This window comes from Erpetoichthys calabaricus, chromosome 7 (genome assembly GCF_900747795.2).
Source record: "Erpetoichthys calabaricus chromosome 7, fErpCal1.3, whole genome shotgun sequence".
NCBI classification, from domain to species: domain Eukaryota; kingdom Metazoa; phylum Chordata; class Cladistia; order Polypteriformes; family Polypteridae; genus Erpetoichthys; species Erpetoichthys calabaricus.
In genome coordinates, this window is record NC_041400.2 from 197,097,860 (window position 1) to 197,122,128 (window position 24,269).

The 24,269-nt window shown below is 41.8% G+C and overlaps 2 protein-coding genes across 2 annotated transcripts in view; one reads left to right on the forward strand and one right to left on the reverse strand.

Moving 5' to 3' along the window:
• The window catches only part of si:dkey-109l4.3 (uncharacterized protein LOC559137 homolog), a 32,339-nt gene extending 23,289 nt beyond the window's left edge, over nucleotides 1-9,050 (forward strand). The window contains exon 4 of the mRNA XM_051929941.1: nucleotides 7,465-9,050. Coding sequence (XP_051785901.1) covers nucleotides 7,465-7,503 — 39 coding nt within the window. The 3' untranslated portion in view covers nucleotides 7,504-9,050. The remainder of the gene's footprint in view (nucleotides 1-7,464) is intronic.
• A 1,412-nt stretch (nucleotides 9,051-10,462) lies between these two features.
• c9orf72 (C9orf72-SMCR8 complex subunit) overlaps nucleotides 10,463-24,269 on the reverse strand; it is a 155,149-nt gene continuing 141,342 nt past the window's right edge. The window contains exons 8-10 of the mRNA XM_028805896.2: nucleotides 20,329-20,386; nucleotides 12,803-12,912; nucleotides 10,463-12,713 (exon numbers count right to left, since the gene is read on the reverse strand). Of these exons, the coding sequence (XP_028661729.2) occupies nucleotides 12,527-12,713; nucleotides 12,803-12,912; nucleotides 20,329-20,386 (355 nt within the window). The 3' untranslated portion in view covers nucleotides 10,463-12,526. The remainder of the gene's footprint in view (nucleotides 12,714-12,802; nucleotides 12,913-20,328; nucleotides 20,387-24,269) is intronic.

Sequence of the window (24,269 nt, forward strand, 5' to 3'; positions counted from 1 at the left end):
TTCAGCAATGCATTGACATCATTTACTTAGCCTCTATCAACCTTTTGGCAGATTCATAAGCAAACACGCAGTAATTAAGTTAAAGAAGGGTTGTCAGTCAGGGCTGAACACAGAATTCAGCAATCTGACTTTGCTGTAATTTATTTTAAAGTAAGATGTCTGTTTAATTTGAGATGTTAGAAATGTGTTATCATGCCAGACAGTGGACCCTGTGCCGATGTGGGATAGCCGCTAGGATGAAGATAAATGAGTTGTCCTGTGCTGCTATTGTCTTTTCTGCCATCTCTTTTCATTTACTACATTCAGGCCTTTTAAGCTAAACCCCCATACTCTTCACTTCAAAATGGTAAGTAGCAGTTGTTTTCCGTGATAAGGCTTACTCATAGTGATGCAACAAGTTTCCATTTTGGCCTACATGCTTCTCATTTATTCCCTTTTAAAATATTGTTGGCACCTGTACAAGTAAAGCCAAAGGCAAATTACAAGACTTCTAATTGGAGGTTATGTCAAATTTAATGGCAGTTACTGATTTTTCTCGCCTGAATATTTTAGGTGACATGTAATTTGTCATGCCCTGTGATTTCTAGACATGACTCCAGGTTTGGGGTTTCTGACCCTGTATAATGTAACAGTTCTGTAAATTCACGGTCAGTTTGCACATAAGACAATCAACATCGATCAAATAACAGTCGGACAATTTATGGAATGGGAACGGAAGTGGACATGGAATGCTGGGAAGGAGCCGCGGTGGTAGATGGATGGTAGTGACGTCATCAGATGGGGACCAGGGGGAAACGAAGGAAACCTGGAAGTGTCTTGTGGTTTAGCGAGTCTGGGTGTATTCATGGCGGTGCTGCTTCAAAGAGCAAAGAAAGAGAGATTAGTATCCCTTTGTTGTCCCCTGGCACGAGGTTTTGCGGTACGTGTCGGGTCCTTAAGCTGCTCCCCATGCGCTTGTGTGTGAAAATATATTGTGAAATTAGCACTATCTAGCACCCGACCTGGCACAGACTCACTCCAGAGGCACATGTAAAATGGCACAAGACTTTTATTTTCTTCACTTGTCCGGCACGTCTTCCCCACGAATCCCACAGGCAATACACAGTCCCACAAGCACTTAAAGATAAGCACCAAACACACAAAAGCACTTTCTTCTCAAACCACCACTCCTCCCTGGCAACCTCGTCCTCTCCCTCCCGATTCTGGCCCTTGAGTAGTGGCTGCAGGCTCTTTTTGTAGCCCTCCCGGAAGTGCTCCAGGTGGTAATTGGCCTAATTAGGCTGCACTTCCGGGGGTGGCTGCATTCCAGCCCACAGAGGCTCATTAAGCCGTGCAGCTTCTCCGGGTGGTGGCCACAGAGCCCAACAGGTCTGAGTCCTGAACTCCCACACCTGTGGCCCCGATGTAACCCAGGAGGGCTGCCACCATGTGTTCCGGGGGACGTAGAGTGCATCCCATGGCTGCTACCCCGGATCCAGTGCTGAAGGGGCGTCCCGGCCAGGCATATAAAAGCGAAGGTTTGTGATACGGTTTGCTTATTTGTAGTTGGAGATCCACAAAGGGAGAGAATGAATCACGTATCATAAAGTAGATTTTATTCCTGAGCTTTCAGCCCCTGCCACGAGCCGTCATTAGAGGATAATGATTAGACATACAAGAATCAAAGGCAATATATAGCAAAATTAGGTGGGGGGGATAGGTGAGTGTGTGGGACAAGGAACAATATAACACAGCAATGGAAGAAGTGCTTTCTGACACCAACACTTATTGACAGCTGAATAACGACCCAATTAAGACCACGCTTAACAAAATAAACACCACTCTGATCAAACTCTAGAATAACAACCGCCTAGACGCACAGAATTATTATACGATGAAATCCAGTGATGCTAACTGCCCTGAATTTTATGGACTCCCAAAAATACATAAAACACCTCGGAAATTCAGACCAGTGGTCAGCCTAATAGGTGGACCAACTTACAACTTATCAAAAATACTTTTTCAGGTGCTCAAACATTTAACTTATGACTTGGAATATTCTGTGAACAGCGGCGAGTTGGCATTGCAACGCCTAAAAGACATATCGATTGCTGAGGACGAGGTCATGGTCTCGCTTGATGTCATATTACTATATACTATGATTCTGATCCATCTGACCACAGAAACACTACTAATGAGACTGAATAATGACCCCACCATAAAGACAACACTAACACAAACACTAATATCACTTTGCCAGAAAACTCACTTTCATTTCAACAGAAAATACTACATTCAAAAAGAAGGCATGCTAATGGTATCGCCATTATCAGGACTTCTGGCAGAACTGGTAATGCAACGATTTGAAAACATGGCTCTGTCTCAGTTCACACCCAAAATTTGGATATGCTACGTAGACGAGACATTCGTCATATTAAAAAATGACCAGCTGAACGATTTCTACAACCACATCAACACAATATTCCCTGCAATCCAATTCATCATGGAAAAAGAAACAAACCGACGCATCAACTTCCTGGACATCTCCATTGAAAGAAGTAATGACTCCACCCTGATTACAAGTATCTACCGTAAAGAATGCTATTCAGATAAGATATTACACTTCACCAGCAATCACCCGGCATCTCATAAACGGAGCTGTATTAAGACTTTTTTTGGAAGATTTCACACCCATAGTAATAGGAAGGAGACAAAAACGAATGAGAGACACTATCTTTTCCACCTTTTCACTTCAAACGGCTACCCAAAAACATTCATAAAACAAAGTCTACACAGGAGACGCCAGAGACCCCAGCAAACTGTCGACTCCAATCTGACCCGCCATCCCACCTGGCACATACTTCCTTATCACCACGGAGTGTCAGAAGGCGCAGCATGTATCCTGTCCAAATCAGGCATCAGAATAGCAAACAAACCTACGAGCAATCTGCGCACTGTCCTTTTTAATGCCAAAAATAAGAAATCGGCAGCAGAGACACGAAACGCAGTTTATAGCGTTCCATGCAGTTCTTGCCCAGTGGTATACATAGGACAAACGTCAAAAAGAATCGCAACACGTATACAGGAGCATCAAAACGCCGTCAGAAGGAAGGACTCACAATCACTGATTTATACGCACATAAATTCAACCGGACATACATTTAACTGGGACAATGTACAAGTTAGATTTAAAGCCAGTACTAAAAGTGCCAGAGAGCTGGCTGAATCTTGGCTATCAAACGAAAACACCATTGACAGACATTTGGACATGAACTCAGTATATGCAAACTTAAGAAGAAGAACATCTTCATAATAAATAAAACTTTATGACCAACACCCTTCTAACCCCACCTCATTACCCCACACACTCATTCACACACACACATATATATATATATATATGTGTGTGTGTGTAAAACACCAAAATTAAAAACTCTCTAGTCATTGCATGGGCAAATTAATATAAAACATGACCCGGTGTCAAAACTTTGTCTGCCTTTGAGTATGGCAAAAAATGAAATAGAAACTTGAACATACAACTGATGAAAAAAGCTAAAAGAAATGCTTGAGTGAACAGCATAAAAAAGGAAAATCATAATTTCCTTACAGATGTTGCAAAGGCTTGACAAAAACATCACTTTGCATTGAAACCTGCTGCCTTGTGGAACACTTTAAATGAACAATATCTGATTTTTTAGTGCATTTATCTTTTGAAGCAGTTAGAGAAAGTGATGTTGTTTTCAGCACATTTACATATACTGTACAATTGGGAAAGGATGCTAGTTAAGAAATATGTATTCGAGTCGTTCAACATTTTTCTATGAAAAGGATTATTTCATAATGGTAATGTTGTCAACTAATAATAACCTAAAGAATGCTGATTTTTGTAAAACAGCCTGTAAAATAATCTTTCCGAGTCCTTTTTTCTTTTGCATAAACTTGTCAAAGCTCAGTTGTGCTGGTAAACCACCCACCTGGCACTGTTGTCTCAGAGTGGTCACGCCAGGGTCTTTTTGTTGTTTGCTCTCTTTAAACATCCATCCATTGTCTCCCGCTTATCCGAGGTCGGGTCGCGGGGGCAGCAGCTTGAGCTTCAGGGAAAATATACAGGGGTCTGTTCATCACAGGGGCCCACTCACGCACACACTCGCATAGATTGAATTTGGATGTTCTAGTTAACCTACCCCCTTGGGATGTGAAGCAAATTGATGCAAATATGAGTAGATTGTTAACAATCCTCACAGACAAAGTGGGGTTTAGGTGCTGGACCCATAAGATGCTGCACAACACTCTTATTAGGATGAAATGTTCTGCATATTATGACCGCATACTTAAGAAAAGCAAGGATATGTATAACTTCAATTTTCAAATAAACCCTATAAGGAGAAGGTGAATCATGGTTATTTGATGAATTAAGAGCAGCAGAGTAACCTGGGGCTCCAGTGAGAATTCTCAATTGCAGTCCAAAAAGCTTCACGCAGACTGCTTTCTATGTGTGGTAAAAATACAAGTCTGCCTTTTCATCCTTTTTAAAGCAGATGCTCTTTGTGTGGTGTGCCTCTGCTCTCTCTGCTCCCATCAATATGCTGCTTTCCTGGCAACAAAGCATGGATGTCTCTTACTGCCGGTCTTGGAAACCAGCATCACATATTCTTTTTGGATCTGAACAAAAGCTTTTAAAGAAGGAAATACAAAAAGAAGGAATAACCTTCTAAATGAGGAGCCACCACTGCACCTGCTTGGCCAAGGCAGCTCGGGTCTGTATTTAAAGAAAGAATTTCACTTAGCTCGTAACGATCTGGCAGCCAGGCTTTGTAGTTTTAACTTGAGAGATGAAAAGAAAGTGGGGTTCACCATCTGTTCAGAAGATGCAGTACTTCAGCCTTTTTGCCTGATGGATGTCATGCGATAGGCCTTTAGACTTCATTTGATTAACCTGAACAGGAGTGCAGCGTATTCTGAGAAAGCTGGCATATTGCAGTAAGGAGATTGTGGGTTCACTTCCCAGGTCCGCCCTGTGTGGAGAGCGCTTTGAGTAGTGAGGAAAGCGCTATATAAATGTAAAGAATTATTAAGAATTATGAAGCAGGATTCAGAGTGCTTTGCATAGTTAGATTGTGCAGCTTTTGATTCCCAGGGGGAAATAGCCTTGAGTGTAGGTGATAACGATTCTGTAACATTTTCTGTACATACTCTAACTGTGTTTTGAGACAACTAGAATGTCATGGCACCTGGCTAACAGAAATGAAAATAAGTAAGCCTGATGTTTCATGTATTTGATTATCTGGGGCAAAAATGGATGTGGGGGAGTGTGGCACTTTCAAAAAAGGAACTCTCTGTCACTGTTTTGTGAAAAATTTGACATTTTTTTTGCAAAGAGCTCCCTCTCTAGCAAAGAGATCTTTTTCTTGTAATTTTTAAATTGTTATAATGGAGCACCTGGAGTGTCACCAGCTTCTCGTTGTTGCTAATGGGACTGCATGAAGACTTAACCCACCCAGGTTTTACGATTACATTTGCTGATACTCCTTTGGATGCAGATAAATATCATTTTAAGTGAATACTTAGAGCCAATATCTCTGACTGACGCTAGTGTTGCTGGGAGGTTTGATTGTTCATTCCTTGTCTTGCTGCAGTCCTATAATGGCACAATTAGATGCCCGCTCATCTTGTTCCGGGGGTTGCCGTACTTCTTGGGGATCCATCGGTGCAAGGACTCCACTTCTGGTACCATGTGACATGCCATTTACCCAAAAGGGCATTTGTGACGTCAGGTAACTCATACCAGACGAGAAGATCTGGCTCGCAGTCGGCGTCCCAATTCATTCCAAAGGTGTTCAGTAAGGTTGAGGTCAGGGCTCTTGATGGACTTGGCTTTGTGCACACGGGCAGAGTCATGCTGGATTAGAAAAGGGCCTTCTCCAAACAGGAAGTGCACACTTGTCTACAATGTCTTTGCCTGCTGTAGCATTAACAGTACACTTCATTGGAACCAAGAGCCTGGCCCAGGGGTGTCCAACTTAGATCCCAGAGGGCTGCAGGTTTTAATTCCAGCCACTTTCTCTATTAGTAACCACTTGCTAATGCTAATGGGACATACTACCTACATTGTCTTGATTGTAATCAATTTCCATTATACTTGTTTGTACTTCTGTTGTGAGCAGCCAACTAATAAAGAGATACAGAGTGAGTCAAAAGATGACCAGGCTAACTTAGATCTTATGCAGTATCTACTTCAATAAAATATGTGGGAAAAAAAACTTAAAGGCCTGAGAAATGTGGATATGCTGTGGTGCCTTAAACATTTGAATGGTGATCTCAGAAAAAACTAACTCAGTTTTGGGAATGACTGGTGTGGCAGAAAACTGATGAGCTGTAGAATTAATTACCTTATGGGTTTCATAAACAGCTAAATAGGAATTTGCTTGGTGTAAAAATGGTGAACCTTCAGGACTGTTTGACACCCCAGAGTTAGCTGGTCATCTGTTGGCTCGCTTTGTATCTCTTTATTGTTTGGCTGCAGGTTAAGAGAGAATAAAAACGATTGTCATAATTAAGGCATCAGTGTAATTTTAAATGAGCAGCATTATCTGTTTCCGGATTCAGAAAGCGGCCTGGGATGAAAACCTGGAGCCCTCCAGAATCCGAGCTGGACACCCCTGGATTAGCCCAAACCCTTTTACCATCATTACAGTAGGACCAATGTAGTCTGGAAAACAGAATTCATCGAGCATCTGCCAAACCCAGATTGGTCCATCAGACTGTCAGATAGTGAAGTGCGATTCATCACTCTGTGTTTCCACAACTGCAATAATGGTGTGCTCTCCACCACTCTAGGTGACACTTGGCATTGTGCTTGGTGATCTTAGGCTCGGCTAAGTCCTTTTCATGAAGCTTCTGACACAGAGTTCTGGTGCAGAAGAAATATCAGCACAAGGATGATCTTGGTAGTGCAGTGCACCAGAGGACAGGCTAATTTTAGAGGCTTTGCACCTCCCATTCTAAGTTTGACCAAGTTGTTGTTGCTCCTCGACTCTTCCACTTCTCAATCGTTGAAGTTACAGTTGACTGTGGCAGATCTAGCAGAGCTGGCGTCCAGTGACATTGTCACTTTGAACCACGGAGCTCTTCAGTATGTTTGTCAGTGGAGATTGTGTGCTTAATAAAAATGAAGCCCCTGAGCTCAGTCCTCTGGTGGGGTGGTGTCTACATATGTCTGGCCATATAGTGGACTTGTTCTGTTAGGTGCATGCTGTAGGTAATTTAATAGCATGATGAAGCACCATCCAACATAAAAATAAAAGATTTTATTTAAACTAAAGTTATATCAAGTAAAGATCAAAAGTTGAATTGAATGCTGCATCCTGTAATTGTATGAGACCTGAAATGAACACATATTTTCTGTTTTCCTCCATTAAACCCCTTTTCTTGCTCTTCTTACTGTTAACAAAATGCTCAGGAGCTGCATGTCCTCCTCTCTTGTAGGTGTTCGAGGAGGTTGTCCGTCTTCTTGAGAGAGTCTGAAAATGAAGGAACTTCAACAAAGGAACCAATTCAAAGGAGTCTCACTCACTGGACATGCTTTCCTTTTCATTTGCAATGCTTAACACATATGAAGAGCATGAAGGTAGAGAAGTTTTAGTTTAGTTATTTCTACGCTACGCAGGCCTCGTCAAACACCACGTTGAAGTCACTTTCCACTGTCCAGTGGTGTGCTGACAAACACATAGCTTAAAGTACAGTTTTGACTTTTATATGATCGAATATGTGCATGTAGTCAGGTTTTGTGACTTCTGCTCTTTTGTTATCTGTGCTGGGCGTTCTGTTCTTCAAGGCTATAAATATACACAGTGGGTCACTGATACACACACACACACACACATTATATATATAGTGTTATAGTTTGTTGGTTTTACTGTTTAATGTTTTTCAGCATAGTGTAAATGTATTGCTCATCTTACTTTTGCTCTGCAAGACTTCTTGTTTTTGAAGAGATTAAAGCAGGATTTACTGGAGGACCTGTGCCTGCTGGCCTTTGGTTCAAAGTGCTGATACAGCTCAAGGTTCAGAACCACAAGAAGCTGACACATGGCGGCCACCTTCAACAAGGTGCAGTCTGTCCATTCAAGTGACAGGTAGATAGAAGGCAATGCAGCTGCTAGTTCCATACTCGTTTCACTGCATTGTGTGTATGTTATCATTAACATCATTAAATGTACACATTGAGTTCCTTCAATTTAAAAGCGTCACGTTGAAAATATTTTTCTGCTATGCAGGGGTCAAGAAACCTAAATTGTGTGAACCGGAAAGCCCAACCTGTAATGCAGTAATTAAGAAGTCAAAACAGCCACTTCAAGTTAGTAAGTTAGCTCTTTACAGGTCCGTTCACATTCCAATGCCGGATGACCCAATGGCTCAGGGCTTCTCCAGAAGGAAAAAAGTTGAGTAGATGATGGTGGCATCAACTTCTAACAGCCTCCTAACATTTTGAGTTTTGTCTCATATACGCTTGTTTTGTTAAATAGGAGTGTGGATGTCCCGCACATCTCCTGCTGTTATGAATGGGTTTTCTGGCCCCTTAGGAGATCTTCGCAGAGTGCTGTGTGGGTCCGCACAAGAGCTGGATTGGCAGAGATTGGCACCAGGGTTAGAAGAGGTGCATCTTATTTTTTTTTTTTTTTTTGAGTACCCTGCTTGATGAGGAGCTGGAGTTTTCATCGTTGGATCCTAACTGAGTGAATCCTTATGTCTGCGTCCATCTCTAATGGTGGTTTACCTGCCGGGTCTCCACCATTGGTCACACTTGTCTTCCAACCCAGATCTACTAGTAGGCTAAAACTGTTCACGTTTCTTTCTGTACTGTCAATTACACAACTTGCCTTTCACAGGACCTTCCTTATTGACTTCTTCATCTTATTGCTGCATTGTGGACTGCAAGAACATGGACTCTCCATTATACTGGACACTCTGCTCATGTTGTGTTATGTATGATGAGGTTCAATTGTTTAAATATGTGGACACTCTTTTTTTTTTTTTTTTGCACAATTGTTTCTTTTCAATATACCTTTTTTAATATGTTCTTCATTGTTGTGTCTGACTCTGTTTTCTGTTTGGGTGGGACTGAATTAGGGCTTGATCTTCACTTTCTGACCCTGACTGCAATCTAAATATATATATATATATATAAAAGCCAAATACCACTGACTCACTCATCACGAACCATGAGGACTTGAAGTTTGGAATGTAGGTTACCCTTGGCCCTTCGCTAAGAAACGGTTTGAAAAAGTTTGTGGTTCAAGCGCGTTCTGTCTGTATGTCTGTCCGCTTTTCATGAGAGAATTACTTAATGGATTTAGATCTGGTTGTTTTCTTTAATTTGCTTGAACTTTCTGGTTGATTTTGCGACTTCTCTCATTGCGCTAAGTACCAGGGTTCACTTGCGGTACCGATGTATTTATGCAAATCCAACAGAGTGGCTGTGGACTGAGCAGGGGGCCTTCCTCATTCACTTGCCTTCCTCTGTTCGAGTCGCTCTACCTCTCGCCACGTGTTGGAGTGCACCTCACCTCCACTTAGCTAGTGATACCTGTTTGTTCAGCAGATATAATCATCTACAGATTGTTAAGGAGTAACGTATGACATTTTTGAGAGAGTGATCAGAGCTCCGTGTGTTTTAGAGGGTAGCTGCTGATTGCCAGAGATACCACGGCCATGTGCTTTTCTCCCAATGCGGGGAACGCTCTCCCGTCAGAGCTGAACAAGATCAGATACAGTGCCAACGTCGATTGATTTTTAAAGTTTGTCCTGTTTCATTACTACGTGGGCACAGCCATGGGGTACAACTTGTCTATATATAAATATATAAAAGTCAATGTATGTGTGTTTGTATGTATGTTCCAGCATCACTTACGAATGGCTGGAGCGATTTTCATGAAACTTGGTACACGTTTCTCATTGGTTGACTAAAAATACTGCAGGGTGAAATCAACCGTAACCCACCCCTTCTGGGTATGGTGGGGGGTGATCTTATGCTCTTGTATGCATGTTATCATCCAGTTGGCACTTGGAATGACCACCAGAGGGTGAACTGGCGGTGACTGCCAGCATTCTTTATGTTTGAGTGCCATCGCCCGGGTGCCTGTTGCTTTTGAAATTAGAGTTGGCCGAGCGTCAACTGGATCATAACATATACACAGGACCGCAAGACAAGCACATTAGTGAGTCTTCACTGTTTGTTAATTTATTTTTAAAGTTGTGTTTTTTTTAATTATATTTTTCTCAAGCAATTAAAAAAACTTTACTTTCCTTCCGGGCAACGCTGGGTATTTCAGCTAGTAAATAAATAAATTAATTGGTCACCCACAAGGGACGTTTAACGCTAGAATCGGGTTACAAACTGTGAATGGAAATGATTTTGTGTTTAGCCATCCTCATAAATGTGCACTTTCTGTGGGAAGACATTTGAAAATAAGCTTTTGACTGGTAGTGGACATTTACTGTATTTGTTCATTAGGACAAATGAAACTTTATTAACATAAAACATGAAGTTCATACTCACAATCTGATCTGAGAAACATTTACAAATTCACAATCAAGTCAGCAGTACATTGAATGACACGGTTCATTTTTTTTTTTTGTCTGGAAAGCTATGGCAATCAAAAATTAATATTCCCAAATTCTGTTCATTAGAAAAAAAATAACTGTGCAAATTTCCAAAGCAACAGAAGATGTCAAATGGCACAGAGTGCTGCTCACCAGAACGTTGCGCCACCCGATTCAGAGGTATCCAATACTGGCATTACATTTAATAAAAAAAAATCAACAGCAGCAATTTAAATAAGATTTTAGGAGCAAACACTCTGACTTCTCAGGATGTATACAATGGAGGCCATACATTTACATCCACCTGGGCTAAAACACTACAAACTCAAAATGCCCCAACTTAACACAAATCACGTTACCAAGCAATCCACGTTTTGTCAATTTGTGCATCCACATCTTTTCTGTAAGTTTTTTTCTCCAAAACAACCATTAAGAGACAGAGAGCTTTTAACCACATAGTCAGATTTTCAATGGGTCAGCAGACTGACAGCACATGGATGACTTCAGGAGTTGACGTCATGACTCTTGGCAGCTTCTGAGTTGCTCATTGGCACAATGAATGGCTAACTAGGACACCTGTGGCCGTAAATAAGGGCCTACCTGTACTGTACTCAATGAAAATTGAGTAATCAAAAGAATGGAGTCAGGTGGGCAATTCACAAGTCAGGTTCCTCCTTAGGTGTCATCTCCAAAAGGTTCAAAGTACCACACGTACATACTGTACATCTCTGAGAAAATATAAAAAGCTGGGGACCACACAGGTGGTTCAGGAAGGCACAATTGATTCCCCAGGGATAAGTGACGTTTGTTTCAAAAGGTTCAACAATACGATGGACGGGACGTTGGGAGAATAGTAGGTTTGAAAGTTTTTAGCCAAGGTGGATGTAAACTTACAACCTCAACTGCACACGCCGAGCAGACGATTATGCTATCACAATATATGGCAGTGCAAGTGATTTCATAGCAAGCTCGTACAATTACACATCCAAGTTTCACAATCCACTACGAGTACATGCAACACGACAACAAAAGACCCCATTGTCCATCACCCAGAGTTCCTCTGCTTATGAATTTAAACTGAAATCCTGTGGTGTGCAAGATGAACCTAAAGAAGGACAACAGCGTGCTACATCTTCTTATCACCCCAAACACATCTACCTGAACAACAGGTCTCTTTACATGTGGCGCACGAGACAAAAAAAAATAAAAGCCGCCTGAATAATACCCACCATGAAATAAGACTAAGAATTGTGTTTCTGTAACCCACGTGGCCACCTCTTGTAGACCCTTTACTGAATTCTCTTGCTTAGCAGCCATTTTATGAGTTGCAAATTTTTGGATGTGTTAGAGCAGAAGTGTGGGGGTCCGTCTTGACCCCGAGCTGCTTCAGTCACCTTTTTATGACACGTAAACGAGACAGTGATCTTATTCCAACTACAGGGCAATTTTTTTGGCAAACCCTGAAATGTTGAATTTGAAGTCAGAGCAGATCAAAACTGCTGGCTGCTATGACCATGTTTTGAGAATCCAAAGCACACGTATTTGCCATCTACCAGCCGTGTGTATTTTAAATGAACGTTTTTCTGTATTTCCCTGTCGTACCCTAATAGTTCCAGGTGCATTTCTAATATCAGCGCCAGTGGGGCCTACACAAGGCCAATGACGCTTTTTAATATTGGCTAAAACATTTTTTTTTTCATTAAGACTCACTTTGTATCAGTGCTGTGAGTTACTGTGTGTGCATCGTGCCCAGTGTCATTCTGGGCTCTTCCACCTACAAACCAGCATGCTATAAACACCTAACAATCCTAAGGAAGAAAACTGAAGGTGCAAAAAATGAAAGCTGTTAGTGACGGCTTTTGTACCCGTGTGGCCATTTGTCACAATAAAAACCACACATTGAAATACATGTAGTGCACCCGTCGTCAGAAGCTGAAGGTGCCCATTAAAAGCTCAGCAGTACATCTCGTTCCTGAACGCTCGTGTAGAAGGACTTTCCAAAGACAAAACAGTGCAGCCCCGCTTTGAGCTTTTCAGCCAATGCCATGGTGATGTTCAGGTCCCCCTCTGTGGTCAGATCCAGGTCTGTCTTGAGATTACGAAGAGACCTGAATGGTTTCTTCCCCTTCTGCCTGTACAGAAAAAAAAAAAGATAACCGCGTATTGTTGACTATTGAGACGACATGAACGTATCTCAGAGTCTTAAGAAGGGATCACTTACGTTTCATCTTCGATGTATTTTATTAATGTTAGTGCTTTACGATGAAGGACAAGCAGGAACTGAGCAAGAAAAATACTCCTTAGAGGCAAGCCGGGCTTTAACTGAAAAACCTGTAAAATAAATTTGGGGGAAAAAAATGAATAGAGGAAGGGACAGAACAGCCAAAAATGAGACTTGGCACTCAGTGGGCGTCATTAGGACATTCGGCCATTAAGCCCAACAAAGCTCCCCAATTCCTATTTAACTATTTTTTCCAAAATAACATCAAATATCAAATGTTTGTAAAGTCCTACTGTCTACCACACTACCTCGTCACTTACTCCATGTGTCTGTGCTTTTTTATATTCAGGTATGTGCCACTTCATGAAATAGGGTGCTATATGAACATCACATTATATACAGTACTTAGCAGAGCTACAGTGGGTATAGAAAAGAATCCCCCCTTTGAAATGTTCCCATTTTTTTTTGCTTTACAGCCTTAAATGTAAACACACAAACCAATATTTTTTCCAGCTGTACTTACTCAATGCCACCTCTAACATCCAAGTGAAAGATATCACAGCTACAGTTCAGAAGAATTTTAACAGAATAAAAAACAAGAAATCCTGAGATTAATAAAGGACCCCCCCCCCCCCCCCAAACTCAATCAGGTGTCAGTGCCCCACATTTCCAATTCAGTTACCGGCTTCCTTCCACCTATTGCTCATTTATAATGAGTGTGATTAGTAAAGCTGTTCCTGGAACATTCATTCCCTTCCTTGGCAGTGCCACTGACAGCAAACAACTGACTATGGGTGGCAAGCCACTTTCAAAAGATCTCAGGGATAGAGTTGTAGACAGACATAAGGCAGGAGATGGAGACAAAAACATCTCAAAAGCTTTATCAATCCCAAGGAGCTCAGTATAGTCCATCATAAAGAAGTGTTTGGTACTACTGGGACCATCCAAATTGGATGGGAGAGCAAGGAGGAAACTGGTAAGAGAGGCTACCAAGAGGCCAATGGCCACTTTGAAGGAGTTACAGGATTTGATGGCACAGAGTGGTCATTAATGGTGTGCATGTGACAACAATTTCACAAGCGCTCCTCCATTGTGGCTTGTTTGGGAGGGTCACAAGGAAAAAGCCACTTCTTCAGATTTGCCAGAACGCACCTTGAAGATTCTGATGCCAAATGGAAAAAGGTCTTATGGTCAGATGAGACCAAAATCAAACTATTTGGCTTCAATACCAAACGTTACACCAATGCAGCTAACCATCCACAACACACCATACCTACAGTAAAGCATGGAGGGGACGGCATCCTGTTGTGGGGGGCCTGGGGCCCTTGTTAGGGTAGAAGGAAAAATGGATAGGGGAAAAACCTGCTACCCTCTGCCAGACAGTTCAAGATGGGCAGAATGTTCACCTTTCAACATGCCAACGACCCAAAGAACACAGCAAAATTGACCACACAGTGACTGAAAGAGAAAAAAGTGAATGTCCTGGTGTGGCCAGTCAGAGCCCAGAGCTAAATCACAGTGAAAATCTGTGGAAAGATCTGAAGATAGCAGACCACCAACACTCACCATCCAATGTGACCGAACTCGAACAGTTAAACTGTAAAGAAGAGTGGGGGGCAAATGTTACACAATCTAGGAGTGCAAAGCTGATAGAGAAGAATCAACAGACTCAAGGCTGTCATTAAATCAAAAGGGGGGTCAACAAAATGACATGGGGGGGTCCTTTATTAATCTCAGTAGGTCTTGTTTTTGATTTTTTTTTATCATTTTTCTGAACTGTAGCTGTGATATCTTTCACTTGGATGTTAGAGGTGGCATTGAATAAGTAAAGCTGGGAAGAAATACGAGTTTGTGTGTTTACATTTAAGGCTGGAAAGCAAATAAAATGGGGGTTTTCTTTTCTATACCCACTGTATATGAGATACTGTAGTGTGTTTAGATTAAATATAGAGAGACAACAGTCCAGAGACGCACGATACACCAGATTCGATGCTGTTGTCTACAAGTTGAAGCACACACTGTTGTTACAGTAAATATTTTTATTTGCAAGTAGGGAAAGTTCACATTGAAATAATGATAGAAAGCACAGTACAGTACTGGCAGCGCAATCACTTTGTATATAAGGACATTCTGGATACACGTGTTGTGTTTGAGAAGCTGTTGTGTTCACCACGTCCCATTCTCTAATCGGGATTTCTGAATTCTTTTATGACCTCATTGGACCATGGATGTTAACTGTATATGCGGTCGGACTTTGCCTGAACAGATAATATTCAACACCTGGCTTTATGTGTGTGTGTATCATGTCACACATGCATGTCCTTACAGGCTCTGTCGAGGTATGTAATAACCCGCTGGCGTGAGAGGGGGCGCTGTGGCTAACGGCGTCATCTGCTTCTCTCTCCAGAGTGTCATAACACCGCCCACTGAGGGTGGCCGGCTCCGCCCCTTTCTGGTTCTACCTCCATAAAAGCCTGAGGTGTCATTTCTGGCAAGAGCAACCTGCTGGGCGGAGCTCCTCTACAGATGCGCTCTCGCTTGTGGCTCACCAGCCAAACTACTTTTGATTTGAGTTTGAGCCCTGCTTTGTGGAGAAACCTTCAGAAAAAACGGGCAGAGTCTTTAGAAAGGCAGTCAGAATTATTGCTCAGCACAGAAACCAACTGCAGAGCACATAAAGCCTGTCTGAGTTCATGAAGTGAGCCCCAAATGTACCCATCATCTAACTGTACAGGGTTTCTCATGATGGTGACCTCGCTCAGCACCTTTTCTCATAACAATACCCTTGCCCCCAAGTAGACATCCCCATAACAATCTTCTTCCCAATCCTTCTTTCTTATAACAACCACAGATTTGGAGCATCGCCTGATTATCTCACCCTTTGTTGTCACGTCCTAAGCCTGAGCCATTATTAAAGAACAATGGCATTTTGGTTAATCAGTTCTTAACAATTAAGTTGGGATCAGCAAGACCCACATATGAAAACTGGACCACCTAATTAAAAATTCAGTTAATGGTTACTTGCTGCACTGGCATCCCTGTAAGGCAGCTGTGCCAGTAAGCGGCAGCCTCGCTGATAAGGGACAAGAGAGCCTCTACATGGTGCTTCGTACTCGAAGACGAGCCTTTAACAGTCAATTCTTTTAGCTAATGTATGTGTTCTGCTCCGTGGCGTAGCTATGGATTGTGCAGATTGTGCAAAGTACAAGGGCCTACGAGCTTGGGGGGGCATATAGATTTTGAAACAATTTTTTTAATAACTAAAACAGCGGTTTCACAGCCTCGATGCAGTGGCTTCAGCGTTCAATGTCTTGTTACCATAAATGCTGACAACAAATCGTATGCTGCTGCCGATCTTCTCACTGAATGCTATAGCACTGACATTTCACCGGCATTTTCTGCTCAATTTTTGTCATTTCACACATGTTTTCAACTGTTTTTGAAGTAGCTGAACTGTTGCCGATAGGTCACTGTGCACTGTCGTCTACTTCGTGACATTTGCACACCCGACAACGCCAATGACTGTTGCTGCGTGTGAACAACTATCCTCCGAGTTAAAACCCATCAAAAATGACCTCAGAAGCACCACGTCACAAGACTGACTTAGTGGCTTGGCTGGACTCTCAATATAAAACGAGCGAGCATGCCAGACAACGTGACGTGTCAAACAGTGTTGAGACTTGTGCGCAATAGAAGGCACACAAGCGAGTATTCTACTGTACAAGTGATATTAGAAGTAATATAATTGGTGACTTGTCATTCAGTTCCAGTTTTGTAAGCTTTACCAGTTTAGTGTCACCACTTTATGATGTCCACTTTCTCAGAACTTGTGTAAAACGGGTCGATGGTGTCGTCGTATCCTCTCAGCCGGTATTGTTGTTTTAATTTGTTACAAATCTAAATGGCTTCATTTTATAGCACACAGAACAGTTTCTACTTTCTAGCTTACACGTCATTTTAATCATCAAGTAAAGTAAGCGGGTCCACACTTCACATATATTTATTTATGTACGACTACGACTACACACACTTCCCACATTCAATTCCCACAATTTATTTTATTTTTGCCAAATTTCAGCAGGTGTAATAAAGCAATTAAGAAAACTTATTACAAATTCCATTTGGAGAGCTGGTTTGTTTGTCACCAGTGTATGATCTGATAGTGACGCGGTCCTGGATGCCACAGCCAAGTTGGCCCCTAAGATCTAAGAGTTGTGCCAGCCAGGAGGGGCCCACCTGAGGGCACTGCACAGGGGCCTTCAGCAAGCCAGCTATGCTACTGGTCCTGCTGTAACTTTATTTATTATCATTAGGATGTATAAAGAAGCAGTGGCATATGAACTTAAAATATATATATATATATATATATATATATATATATATATATATATATATATACAGGTGCTGGTCATAAAATTAGAATATCATGACAAAGTTGATTTATTTCAGTAATTCCATTCAAAAAGTGAAACTTGTATATTAGATTCATTCATTACACACAGACTGATGTATTTCAAATGTTTATTTCTTTTAATGTTGATGATTATAACTGACAACTAATGAAAGTCCCAAATTCAGCATCTCGGAAAATTAGAATATCAATTAAGACCAATGCAAAGAAAGGATTTTTAGAAATGTTGGCCAACTGAAAGGTATGAACATGAGAAGTCTGAGCATGTACAGCACTCAATATTTAGTTGGGGCTCCTTTGGCCTGGATTACTGCAGCAATGCGGCGTGGCATGGAGTCGATCAGTCTGTGGCACTGCTCAGGTGTTATGAGAGCCCATGTTGCTCTGATAGTGGCCTTCAGCTCTTCTGAATTGTTGGGTCTGGCGTATTGCATCTTCCTCTTCACAATACCCCATAGATTTTCTATGGGGTTAAGGTCAGGTGAGTTTGCTGGCCAATCATGAACAGGGATACCACAGTCCTTAAACCAGGTACTGGTAGCTTTGGCACTGTGTGCAGGTGCCAGGTCCTGTTGGAAAATTAAATCTGCATCTCCATAAAGTTCGTCAGCAGCAGGAAGCATGAAGTGCTCTAAAACTTCCTGGAAGACGGCTGCGTTGACCTTGGACCTCAGAAAACATAATGGACCAACACCAGCAGATGACATGGCACCCCAAACCATCACTGACTGTGGAAACTTTACACTGGACCTCACGCAACGTGGATTCTGTGCCTCTCCTCTCTTCCTCCAGACTCTGGGACCTTGATTTCCAAAGGAAATGCAAAATTTACTTTCATCAGAGAACATAACTTTGGACCACTCAGCAGCAGTCCAGTCCTTTTTGTCTTTAGCCCAGGCAAGACGCTTCTGACGCTGTCTCTTGTTCAAGAGTGGCTTGACACAAGGAATGCGACAGCTGACACCCATGTCTTGCATACGTCTGTGTGTGGTGGTTCTTGAAGCACTGACTCCAGCTGCAGTCCACTTTTTGTGAATCTCCCCCACATTTTTGAATGGGTTTTGTTTCTCAATCCTCTCCAGGGTGCGGTTATCCCTATTGCTTGTCCACTTTTTTCTACCACATCTTGTCCTTCCCTTCGCCTCTCTATTAATGTGCTTGGACACAGAGCTCTGTGAACATCCAGCCTCTTTAGCAATGACCTTTTGTGTCTTGCCCTCCTTGTGCAAGGTGTCAATGGTCATCTTTTGGACAACCGTCAAGTCAGCAGTCTTCCCCATGATTGTGTAGCCTACAGAACTCGACTGAGAGACCATTTAAAGGCTTTTGAGTTCATTAGCTGATTAGAGTGTGGCACCAGGTGTCTTCAATATTGGACCTTTTCACAATATTCTAATTTTCCGAGATACTGAATTTGGGACTTTCATTAGTTGTCAGTTATAATCATCAACATTAAAAGAAATAAACATTTGAAATACATCAGTCTGTGTGTAATGAATGAATCTAATATACAAGTTTCACTTTTTGAATGGAATTACTGAAATAAATCAACTTTGTCATGATATTCTAATTTTATGACCAGCACCTGTATATGTGTGTGTGCTAATATAAAAGCCCATGAACGCGGTGCTGTAATGTCGTAGCACGTGGCTGCACACTCATCTGACGGGGCTAAGCGGCTGCTTACTTCACGGACATCTATGTGCATCTTCAATAATTAATTCTTAAGCTCCTCTATAGCTCAGACTGGCTTGATATTATTAGAGTGCATTTTATTGCTAAGGTAGTAATGAGCCCTGGTACTTCTAAATGCCATTTGAGTGCCTATATGTTTTATGCGCCAGCTGCAGAGCCTGCCCTTTACCCACACAGGCACAGGCCCTGCCTGCAGTTTGTTTCGTCTTCTGTCAGTGAGAGGCTCAGCCCCTGCGTTCCCAAAAACAAACTCTGCCCACTTGCTTCTTCAGAGAGCAGAACGACCTCGACTCACAGAAACTCAAAATAAAGCAAGCAAAAGGCAGGCAGGGGCCTTTCTGCCAAATAAATGGTGTCCTTGTCAAGCTGTTTCAGGCCTGGACTCTTCATATCTAAGAGCACTAAAACTAATAATGAAGCACATTGATCCTTGATCAAATTTTTCAACACATGCACATTGTAGAGTATTAGTTTTTGGTTCCTTTTTGAAAAATAAACAGGATGGCATATGTGTGTGTGTGTGAGAGTATCTATACAGTACTGTGCATTCAGGAAGTCCTCCTCTCACAGACGTGAGCTAGGTTAACTGGTAACACTAAACTGGTCCCAGTACATAGGGAAAGGTTCAAGCTGACAAGACACTTGGCGTGTCATTTGTACAGATACACAGGAATTGTGTGAGAGTGGGCCCTACAGTAGGCTGGCACCCATTCAGAGTCTGGGCTGCTTCCCGTCTTGTACCCAGTGCCGCTGGAATAGTCTCTGGCCTCACACAACTCTTCAATGGAATACGCACATCTGAGGAGGCTACATGATCTTCGGTTATTTCCTCCTTAACATGGATGCTTGTATTCTCTGGCCTGCCTTTTAAGCAAGTAAATCAATTTTGTCAGGATGTTTTACTCTCTCTGAAGAAAGCATTCCTGGTTATTGCAGCTCAGTTTTTATGGCGCTGCACTGCTGGTGGCCCGACTCAAAGGAATGGCTGGCAAAAAAATAAAAAAAATATATCAGTCTGGAGATTAAAAATGGATCTGAGGATTTGAATGTTGAACTGGCAGGCAGAAGCTGAAAGAAACACCATAAAGTCAGGCATGTGCCAGTGAGCGGGATAATCGCTTCTCTTATGAGTGAGACCGATGCGAGACGAGATTGGGCTAAACTCGTGTCTCAATTCCGTCTTCATTCTCCCTTGAACAGTACATAAAAAAAAAAAAAAAAAGATAAATAAAGAGCCACAACTACCAATATTACTGCTAACCCAGGCGAGGAATTGACTTGACTGGGAGTTGCATTTTATTTTTTTGCCTTCACATTTGATTATTTCCTCCTATAAATGTGATGCTGCCTGCAGGCCCAGCTGTGCATTCACAGGTTAACGACTCAAGCCGTTTCAGACCACAATCTAAAGCGTATTTACCTGATCTAAAAAAGACTTCACCAGGGTGTCCTTGTGGCTGACATCTTGAAATACATTTCTGAAAGAAAAATAAAAAGAGTATCACTTAGCATAAGCCATCTTAAATCAGGGTGTTCATAGGAAAGGAAATGGGACGATTTACAAAACAAAAAAACAACAAGAGTTACGTCAAATTATTACATGTGGGCTTCAATTTAGACAGACAGACAAATAGATAGAGTGAAAGGCACTATATAATAGATAGATAGAAAGAAATGAAAGGCACTATATAATAGATAGATAGATAGACAGAAATGAAAGGCACTATAAGATAGATAGATAGATAGATGTGAAAGGCACTATATAATAGATGGATAGATAGAAATGAAAGGCACTATATAATAGATAGATAGAAATGAAAGGCACTATAAGATAGATAGATAGATGTGAAAGGCACTATATAATAGATGGATAGAAAGAAATGAAAGGCACTATATAATAGATAGATAGACAGAAATGAAAGGCACTATAAGATAGATAGATAGATGTGAAAGGCACTATATAATAGATGGATAGATAGAAATGAAAGGCACTATATAATAGACAGAAATGAAAGGCACTATATAACAGATAGATATGAAAGGCACTATATAACAGATAGATAGATAGATAGATAGATAGATAGATAGATAGATAGATAGATGTGAAAGGGACTACATAATAGATAGATAGACAAATGAAAGGCACTATAAGATAGATGTGAAAGGCACTATATAATAGATGGACAGATAGAAATGAAAGGCACTATATAATAGGTGGATAGATAGAAATGAAAGGCACTATAACAGATAGATAGATAGATAGATAGATGTGAAAGGGACTATATAATAGATGGATAGATAAAGAAATGAAAGGGACTATATAATAGATATGAAAGGCACTATATAATGGATAGACAGAAATGAAAGGCACTATATAACAGATAGATAGATAGATATGAAAGGCACTATATAACAGATAGATAGATAGATATGAAAGGCACTATATAAAAGACAGACAGACAGATAGATAGATAGATAGATAGATAGATAGATAGATAGATAGATAGATAGATAGATAGATATGAAAGGCACTATATAACAGATAGATAGATAGATAGATAGATAGATAGATAGATATGAAAGGCACTATACAAATGAAAGAACTTCATTAGTCCCTAGGGGTGAATTTGCCAGTTTCAGTGTTTATTCTGCCAGTTCAGAAGAGCTCACACCACTGGGCTGATTGACTTTTTCCAATAATACAATAAGAATGACTAAGCCATATTGAGTTCTCTTTTGAAGATTTGTTGCTGCTGTTGTCGTTTTCTTTAATGAATTTCTCGCTAATGATGACAGAAGTGTGCTCTGATGCGCCCGCGTCTGCATTATTCAAAAACTCACATCCTGCTTTTAATTAATCTAATTGGCCTTTTTCTCAGCTAGTTTTGAAGTCACAAAGTGTGTGTGAAATTTATTTTTTCCCCTATAGATATTAATAAACAGGAATTTATTTTTCTTTTTTTTTTTATTATAGTTATTTCCCGTTTTTTTTAATTTATGGAGCCTGACTTCTAAATTCTGTGTATCCAGATCAGGATGGCTCAGAAGGAGCGGACTCTGACAGTAAATGCGGATGAGAGGCTGCTGTTTGACTCTTATTTGCACCTGTGAAGTTATTAACAGTTTAGCTTACATTGACATTTATTTGCTTAGCAGACATTTTTTACCCAAAGCAAATATCAGCTTAAATAACAATGGCAGCTCAAAATAAATAACACAGCAAAATCTCAAGATTTGGAGAATGTAATGACTATAAATAGTAAGTGGCTCCTGACTCCCTGGTGCCTCATGGAACAGAGAAAGGTGTTATACCCAGAAGTCAGTGTGCCGAATCTCAGGCCTTTACCTTCCGGGGTTTCTCAGATATGAAGGCTTTAAAAAGGCATTGTGGCCTGAATGTTACTTAAATAAGAAGAGCGCTAAAGAAACAACAACAGTCCATAAGTCGTAACATCTGAACAGTTAATGCAAGTAGTACTAGGGTGTTGTACTGTGTTAGTCATTATGGATGTCATGAGACGTCAAGCAAAATGACCCTTTTTACTGGCCAACTGAACAGATTACAATATGCAAGCTTTCGAGGCAACTCAGGCCCCTTCTTCAGGCGAGGTGTACTCCTGAATTACACCTGATTACATCTTGCCTGAAGAAGGGGCCTGAGTTGCCTCGAAAGCTTGCATATTGCCAAATGTAAGAAATTGTCGGAGATCATTCGTTCGTATTGGATGTCTTTAAACATTCAGTGAGTGGCAGTTCTCTGGGTGAAAATGTCTTATTGATGCCAGAGGAGAATGGCCAGACTGACAGAAAGGCAACAGGAACTCAAATAAGCACTCGCTACAACCGAGGTGTGCAGAAGAACAGCTCTGAACTCACAACACACGTCAAACCTTGAAGCAGGTGGGGGGCTACAGCAGCAGGAGACCACAGCGGGTGACACTCCCGTCAGCTAAGAACAGGCAACTGAGGCTACAAGTCACACGGGCTCAGCAAAGACTGGTCTGACGAGTCTCGATTTCTGCTGTGATATTCAGATGGTCGGGTCAACAACATGAAAGCAGAGATCCATCCTGCCTTGTATCAACGGTTCAGGCTGCTGGTGGATGTGGTCTAATGGTGCGTGGGGGGATTTTCTTGGCACATTTTGGGCCCTTTAGTACCAACTGAGCATTGTTTAAATGCCACAGCCTACCTGAGTATTGTTGCTGCTGAACGTGTCCATCCCTTTATGACCGCAGTGTCCCCATCTTCTGATGGCCACTTCCAGCAGGGTAAGACACCATGTCACAAAGCTCAGATCATCTCAAACATGACAATGAGTTCACTGGACTCCAACGGCCTCCTCAGTCAGCAGATCTAAATCCAGTAGAGCACCTTTGAGATGTGGTGGAACGGGAGATTCACATCACATCAAATCTGCAGCACCTGCGTGATGCCATCATGTCAATGTGGACCAAAATCTCTGAGGAATGCCTCCAGCACCTTGCTGAACCTAAGCCATGAAGACATCTGGCAGTCCTGAAGACAGAAGGGGGTCCAATGTGGCACTAGCAAAGGTGTACCTAATAAAGTGGCCGGTGAGCGTATGGGCGTGGTGTTGTTCAAGAGAGGGCAGCGGAGGCCAAGTGGACGCACTTTCTGTTGCTTCTGGAAAACCTGGCTAGAAAGAAAATGTCACTCGAAGTGCGTGATGTCATGCCTGTGTCAACTCCATCAAGAAGAGGGCTCTTCACTCAAGATGTTCTGCTCTTCTGCTTGTCCTCTGCGGCTCTCGTCTCACAGTGAAATGCGACGGCTTTCAAGAGGACGGGCACTCAGCCGTCTGTTCAGAGTTCATTCCTTTCTCGAAGAGCAGCAGTCCTGTCGTCAATGATAATTTTTGTGCTAAGCTCCCCTGATATTGTCTGATATTTTGGCTCAGTTGAGTCAGCCGGATACTACAGTGCGAGGGCGAAAGAGCCGAGTGCTTTTGATTATTGAGGATTGCAGACAAAACTTAGGGATTCAGGAAAAAAAGGAGAGTCCACCGTGGGACGACATGATGGGTTTACAGTCCTAAGTGAAACTTCAGCAGATGTTCCTAATGTCAGCATCTCTAGTGCTGTCACACCCCATTAGACTCACTAATTAAATACTCAGGGAGGAGAACCAGCATCCCAGATGAGAAGCCATTACCTGGACGGGACGGGAGGCCAGTGTGATGACTCAGATTGATTGGCTGGCAGAACAAATAAATAACTTTATACCCGGCTGGTGTAATTTAATGGAGGAACCAGCAGAAGCTCCATACACCGGGTAGCAGTGGTCTTCATGTGGAATGGAACCCAGTCAGGACGAGTCCGGAAGTGCAGCCCATCCGAT